Here is a 7,680-nt window from a genome sequence, read left to right as displayed (position 1 = left end):
CCTAGTAGGGACATCCAAATTCACAAGCCCTTTGCTATCTATTCTCACTTTCTCAATACATCTTTTAAAGCTCTCCAACCCTTGAGGGGAAGATCTTACATACCTAACCGCATTACGAATGATTTGTATGGCTTTATTCAACAACTTTATCCTATCACTCACAATCAAATTGAGGATATGAGCAACATACCTCATGTGCAAATATTTTCCATCATGCAAAAGTGCATTAGGAAGCCCCCACCCACTTATTCGGTGCACCAAGTCCTTTAAACCGAAATCATTTGCGGAAGCATTGGCAACCGTAATAGTTAACATATTTTCTATACCCCACTCCATCAAACATTCATTCAAAAGTTAAGCAATGGATTCTCCTTTATGATTTGGAATGACACAAAAGTTCAAAAAAATTTATGTAACATTCAATCATCATCGATAACATGCGCGGTGAGAACCATGTAATTTGTTTGTTGAATAGAAGTCCATGTATATATTGTTAGACACACCCTAAATGTCTTCAATTGACTTTTCAATTTATCCTTTTTCCGAATAAAACAAGCTAAGTACATCCTTAGCAATTGTCTTACGACTAGGCACTCTCCACATAAGACATGCTTGCATGCAAAAATGGCAAAAACCTTCTCCCTTGACAAAAGTAAAAGGCAACTCGTCTATAATTATCATCATAACACTAGCCTTAGTTACTTCCTCTTGAGAAAAGCCTATAGCTTCCAACTTATCTTTCTTGACGAAAAAAGTTAAGATATTTTGCCTATTTGTGGCAAATATTTCTTTATTAGGACCGTAGCTTCTACATATTGCTAAATGATTTCTTAAATTAGTTGTACCATGTTTATCCGGCTCGGCCATATATGATTGGGTGCTATACTTGGACAACCCCTTAACTCTACCACCCTCAATTTTTCTTTCAAAGTGCTCCCAAACCGTAGACCTTTCATGACTTTTTAATGATTCTAAGAGAGCTTCTTCTTTACTTACTTGGTCACTTGAGTCACCTTCTTTTGGAGTTGCATCAGAGGGATTTCCAAATCCATCAAGAGAACTAGGACTTTGTCGAGGTGCCACCATAGAGTTTTGAGGCGGACTTGATTCACCAACAATGTCCATCTAAAATAAGAGAATCATCACAATTTATTATTCAAATAAAAGAATCATTACAATTAATTAATTAATTATTAAACATAAGGGCTAAAGTAATTTAGAGAGTTGACTACTTACTTCCGAAAGTATACTCGAAGATGAATTCATTTGATCATGAGGGCTATTTGATTTTGATCTCATTGAACTTGAGAGAGTTCTAACTAGTAAACAGTTTGAGAGAAACTGAACTTGAGAGTTCTAACTAGTTCCAACTTGAGAGAAACTGAATTTGAGAGAGTTCTAACTAGTAAATAGTTTGGGAGACACTAAACTTGAGAGTTCTAACTAGTTCCAACCTGATTTTCCTTTGTAGGCTCATAGTAGGTCTTTCTTTGTTTGTTGTCATCACTATATTTATTTGAAGTCTTGCTTATTGTCATACATTTTGGATATTGTTACTTACTTTTTGGGAATTGTTATTGACATCCTCCAATGAGCTTTAGTACTCTTCTCATTAAATTTTATCTTATCATTTTACACAAGAGGAGTAGAGAATGACCAACAAGAAGAGTAGAGAATCACTAACTTATGGTTGCCGAGCTGCCTCATATATTTATTAGAGAAACAGTACACTTGAAATGAACAAAGTAAATGAAAATAGTTGATAGTAAAATGTGAATGATTAGTTGATCATCTCTTTCTTGTAATATCTGTGTTGAACACAAGAAATCTTGAAGCAGTAGTCACCTAATGTTACAGATTTCAACCCAAAAAGAATCTTACGAATGACTGACAACAGAACGTAAGGATCGAGTGATAAGGAACATAATAAATTTTAATCATAAAGTTTATACAATTGAATGTTTTTCATCAGATCATGTATTTATCAACGAGTACTTTAGGCATCTGGAGTGCATTCTGAAGTAACAACTCCAGGTTCTGTTTCTGTTGAGGCATGTTGTGGATTCTGCGAATCTGAAACCAACAATAACAATACATATATTTCCATGAGCACACCCTCATTTTAATATATAGGAAGTATGTATACACAGGCAAACACAATTTTATCTGATGAAGGGTAACCTAATCAAGCCTAGGTAAGAAGATCATGGTGATTGCTTATTGTAACCTAAAACTAAACCCTAAATTGGGTTGGCGTTAAGTAGAAAAACTGTACGATGTATGTCAGTATATATATTAGCTAGAATGGTCCATAACTTCAACATGACATGTCATGGATGTCTTATGAAATGAGACAGCGTCCGACAGAAAAATCTGTGCTTATATATGTGGGGTTTCAAAGAGTGGGGTTATGACACTTACAAACTCTATGGCCACCATGAAAAATGACTAAAAAATGTTCCAACCACTTAACCACAAGCGATCCACGGCATTTTTGGAACATCGGCAAGAAAAATCACTTAGCATTAAGGCTTTTTTTATTGATAAGTGAGAAGATTTATGTTCGAATATCATAAATAACAAGTCGAGTTCAATACAAATTTATTTTCTTATTCCCTAGATGTAAATAGTGTGTGTGTGTGTAATATAGAAAACGTTTATTAAAACAGCATGACATGACATAGTAACTATTTTGCAAAACAAATTTTGTTATCAAACTTTAAACAATACAACATAATTGATGTTATAATGAACAACATAATACGTCTGACAAGATAACAATATTACACGTAAGTGTATAAAAAGTTAGTTGTAAATTACAAAACGTATAGCAACGTATAAAAAGGCGCTAGGTGTCATTTCCCAGGGCTCCAACACCAAGGGCCCGAAACTTTTTATTTGTTATATATTCATTATGAAAAAAAAATTTAAGTATTTTTATTTAAATTCCAAATATGTCACATAGTACTACGATCTAGTGATATTCTTCTTCATTTATAAGTGAGAAGTTTTAAATTCTACTCTCGCCAAAGACAAATTTAAACCACATCAAATATGTCATATCACACTCTTTTATCTACAAATTGTCTTTAGTGTTTCTATAAATCTTGGGTGTATGATGATTTATTTGGATACCAACAAAATCATCCAAAATTTTTAATATAATGTTAATCTGATGTTCTTTTTAATTAGTGACCTTAACTTTTGTGTGTAGGCCGAAACTAAAAAATATATTGGCACAATAGTAGGGGTGGGGTGTCGGATTGGGGGGTGGTTTCCCTAACCCTAATTTTGGTTCTTGAAAGTTTAAGCTAAGAAACGGAAAATACAAAGAAATCAAATCTATATGTTTTTTTTTTTTCTGGGAAAGACAACGCATCGAAAAAGTTGCATTTTAATTTTTCACTATGAGCTACCAAAAACTCAAAAACCACCTGAAGTATATATATAATTGTATATATACTTACGATGATATTTTTTTTTTCTTCGTAAAATTAACCTAGCTTCCCTCCTATCCCCCACGTCTTAATTTCCCTGACTGATGATTGGCAGTATCTAACATGCCCGGACCTCTCTAAACAACCACTTGACTCCACCATACCTTGAGAATAATGAACCATAATTCTGAGGCTGAAGCTACATGCAGTCACTGTTAGTTTACATGTACACTCTGCTATGCTTCTCTGTCATGACTTTCCAATATTTGACCTTCTGCTTCTGGTCATCACACAAGCCATGCAGCAGCCAGCTCACTCACATGGGTTGCACTTCCCCTCCTTGCCCCACTAGGTCCTCTCCCCAAATAGACAAATCCCTAGGGAACCTAAATAAAACTTCCTATATATGTATTGGGATTAGTTTCTAGCTATCTACAACCATTTTCTTTTATTACAAATGATATTTGCACTAATCTACGATAAAAGAAAAAGAGAGAAGGAGAAAGTTTGAATCCGAAATGTAGTGAGTTGAAATGAAAGAACCTAACTACTAGGACAATTTACCACTTGTTTTATCAACAAAGTTATAATAGTTATTTTCTCTAATTTAGTTTGGATTATACCTTCACTTCGCATGCAATATAAATAAATAAAAGGAGAGAAACTAGTTAATTACCAGGTGAAGGAAAGGTAAAATTAGGAGGATTATGCCTTGAGGTGGGGGGTGGTGGTAGGAGTGGAGGATTAGGATAGGAGCTGGAGGAGGGCTCCATGTTGTGCGTAGGATAGTAGAGATAGGAGGGGGCGAGCATACGATGCGCCTGGGGTGAAGAAAATGTTCCCCTTGGACTTGGAGATTGAAAAGAATAGCCATGATAGTAATATGGAGTGCCCATTAGTGAAGATGGTGATGATCCATACACTTGAGGGTAGTACTGAGGTTGTTGATGCACTTGTGGGTTGTACATAGCATGCTGCAATATTATTGCAACCATTCAATAATGTGATCAAATTGTTGCAAATGTAGAGAGAGAGAGAGAGAGAGAGAGAGAGAGAGAGAAACTCACTTGATGGTGCCCATAATCTGCAGGAGTGTAGGTTGGGTAGCTGCAAATCATTATTCAATGAGATTGATGAGTTAGGATGAGCAAAAACTTGCTTAGAATGAGACTGTCAATAGGGTGCCATAGAAAAACCTTTTTGTTTTTTCTACATCGAAGGGTTTCAAGCACTAAACTTAGCTTACTTATACCCATCACCCTAGTTACCTATTTATCCCAAATCTTTCTTTCTAATTATACGTATATGTTCTTAAATGTGATAGTTACATAATTCGAAAATGACAAAATCTACTAACAAGAATTAATAAATTGAGTTCAAGTGAATCAGAAGTAACCTAATTAATACAATCTCTACCTTAGTTTTGCTAGTGAAGTGAATCCCTATCAACCGATTTTGGGTGCCACATAAATAGATTCTACAAAAATTCGAAAACACAAAAGACTTAGGAAGCACGATCACCCCCTAAACTTGACTGATCATGACAAAGATTCACCACGAGAACAGATCAAGAATGTATGTGTAAGCAATATTATATGTGTCATCATCCCCAATTGTCTTTCCATTAATCTTACAATATAAATACAAAAAAAAAAAAAAAAAAACATACAGCAAAAAGGGGGGTCTCTAAATTTGTGCACTAAAGTAATTAACTGAGGACCACCATGACTACGACATTGCTTAACCCTTCTCTTACCTTTCTTTTTCCATCTAAAAGTCAAACGTGATTAACTGAGGACCACCATGACTACGACATTGCTTAACCCTTCTCTTACCCTTCTTTTTCCATCTAAAAGTCAAACGTAAATTGTTTGAATTACTTTGCTGAAGATTTCAACAAAACAATTTTGCAAAGATAATACAATGTAATTTTCAACAATTAATCTCTAGTAGTTAGTTAAGTCATTCTTTTTTATATCCGAGGTCTCGAAATCAATTTTCTTTTTCACAAAAATCACTTGTGGATAATTTTGGTTAATATCGTCAATGTACCATAAACTATATGGTTGAAGGGTTGTCCTTATGCAACTGTAGCCAGATAATATTTAATGTAACATTAAAAATATACCGACACAACGTCTGTCTAGCTACTCACTTTTTTATTTCAATGCATGGACCATTTCTCTTTTAACACAGCCAAAAAAAAACATGCAACACTAATTACCTGTAAGATGGATATATTATAGGAGCCGATGGCGGTAGTGGTGGCGGTAAAGGGGGCACTCCGCGGTAGGACTGTGTAGCCTGTGGTGCATTTCCCTGGTATGGAGTGGCGCCTTGGTTTCTTCCTGTATGAACCATAAAAATGTATCTCCAAATTAAGTATTTTATCAAATTTCTAGCAAAATTTACTACTTGTCATCGATCACTTTGTTTTCATAGAGCAATAATCAAGGAGATGAGAATCGAACATACGAGCTCAAATTCATGAGCCGAAATGCACAATGTACCTCTCGGGGGAGAAGGTCTTGGACGTCCCAGTGAAGCAATGTTACAATTTGCTCTTCTTCCGCCGATCACCGGGTTTGGATTAGCGCAAGCCCTCCTTGCGGATTCAGGATCACGAAATGTCACCTACTCATATAATTATTAAAACCCTAATTCAGAAACAAGAAAAAGGAAAGAATACACAGCGATCTTCGAACACAATATATACGCATCAACATTAGACTTACGAATCCGTAGCCTTTAGATTTTCTAGTATTTTTGTCGTCAATAATAACAGCTTCAAGAATCTCCCCAAACTGCTCAAAATATCTGCGCATTTCATCAGTTGGTGTCTCCCAAGCTAAGCCTCCGACAAACACTTTTGTAAACGTTGTGTCTCCGAACTGCGATCGATAATGTGAATGCGCCATGGCATCTAAATCATCAAAATCTCACAGCTTCTGCTTCTGTAATAAGATGATCTTTTAACTTGTTTTTGCAGCTGGATGAACTCATATAGTCAAAGAATGTTTGACTAAGAAGAGCACTGTTAGTATCTTCCACCTCATATTTTTGTTGATCTTCTTTGCTCCTCTACTAGCTCTATATGTGTCTCCATCTCCAAATATTTATTCCATATTTTCAATTTTTACAGAAAGAAAATCATTGAATACACATGGAAAATTAAAAGGGTTTTGGATTGGTTTAAAATGTTTGCTTTTGTTGGTTGTATTGCTGTCAAATATTTGATGGGTAGTTTGAAATGGAGAAGTTGGTTGTGTGTGTGTGTGTGTGTGTGTGTGAGAGAGAGAGAGAGAGAGAGAGAGAGAGAGAGAGAGAATCCGACAGCTGCAATCAAACTCTGATTTGCTGGCTGTGAATTAGGAGAGGGAGGGAGGGAGGGTGTGGCTTTGTAATACCGAATGACAGCTCTGGGTGACTGATGCACTAAGTGTGTCCTCTCTGTCTCTGCATTAATAAACCCTCCCACCCTCCAACCAAATTATAATCCCACTGCTACAATTTTTTTTTTCTCTGTAATTTACTTCCTATACTTTGTGTTCTTCTCCATGTTGGGCTTTTTAGCTCTTGATAATCTTGATTATTTTCCACTTAGCACTGTGGTTTAGGGCATGTTTACCTAGGGAATGTATTTATGTGGGTCCCATTAACATAAGGGGTTGTTACCTATACCAATTTTGGGTATGTGATACATAACGAAACTATCTCATTAACATAAGGGGTTGTTACCTATACCAACTTTCACATCCACATTCCTTTTAATCCCTCAGTCTTTCATATTCTCATACTGCGTAATTAAGTAAACACACCCTTAATAGTATAAATTCCTTTTCACTTGTATATGATAGATTTTTAGTTCAATTCTTGTCAATGGCCGGCTAATACATTGTGTGGCTTAATTTAAGTCGTCCACCTTTTGTATAAATATATCATTTGTATTAAAAACAGTCTTAAATATTGGCCCAAAGATATTGATAATTAAGTTCAAGTAGACCCAAAAAGCAAATATAATGTGTTGTTATCTGTAATCAGTTAGCTTTCTTTTGTTTACATAATTGATACAAGGTGTGGGTATGAGATGCCCTCAACATTTGTACTCATTGTGGGTCTGCTAGCTAGGCCATTAGACCATTCGATCATCATCGAGTTGCCACTTTGTATCGACAAATGATTCAGTGGATGTATTTTACAAACTACAACTAACTAAATTTGTTCACCAAATAATGTAATAATA

General features: G+C 35.4%; 1 protein-coding gene across 1 annotated transcript; it reads right to left on the bottom strand.

Annotated features, from left to right (window-relative positions):
* Positions 1-1,996: 1,996 nt before the first annotated feature.
* Positions 1,997-6,370, bottom strand: LOC137717277 (uncharacterized). The gene is made up of 6 exons (XM_068456586.1): positions 6,173-6,370; positions 5,948-6,071; positions 5,662-5,785; positions 4,505-4,544; positions 4,114-4,411; positions 1,997-2,073 (listed from the first exon to the last, which is right to left on the bottom strand). Exons 1-6 carry the CDS (start codon positions 6,353-6,355, stop codon positions 1,997-1,999), a joined length of 846 nt encoding a protein of 281 aa, XP_068312687.1. The 5' UTR covers positions 6,356-6,370.
* Positions 6,371-7,680: the final 1,310 nt, after the last annotated feature.

The sequence above is a fragment of the Pyrus communis genome, chromosome 15, assembly GCF_963583255.1.
Source record: "Pyrus communis chromosome 15, drPyrComm1.1, whole genome shotgun sequence".
In the NCBI taxonomy this organism is placed as follows: domain Eukaryota; kingdom Viridiplantae; phylum Streptophyta; class Magnoliopsida; order Rosales; family Rosaceae; genus Pyrus; species Pyrus communis.
The sequence above is the reverse complement of the archived record's forward strand: the minus strand, read 5'-3'. Positions and strand labels throughout refer to the sequence as shown.

Excerpts from the sequence above, each read along its gene's own strand:
- LOC137717277 (XM_068456586.1), bottom strand. The coding sequence starts at position 6,355 with ATGGCGCATTCACATTATCGATCGCAGTTCGGAGACACAACGTTTACA. Across the intron at positions 4,412-4,504 it reads CAGATTATGGGCACCATCAA|CATGCTATGTACAACCCACA; the intron begins GTGAGTTTCTCT and ends ATAATATTGCAG. Across the intron at positions 2,074-4,113 it reads TTTTACCTTTCCTTCACCTG|ATTCGCAGAATCCACAACAT; the intron begins GTAATTAACTAG and ends TGTTGGTTTCAG.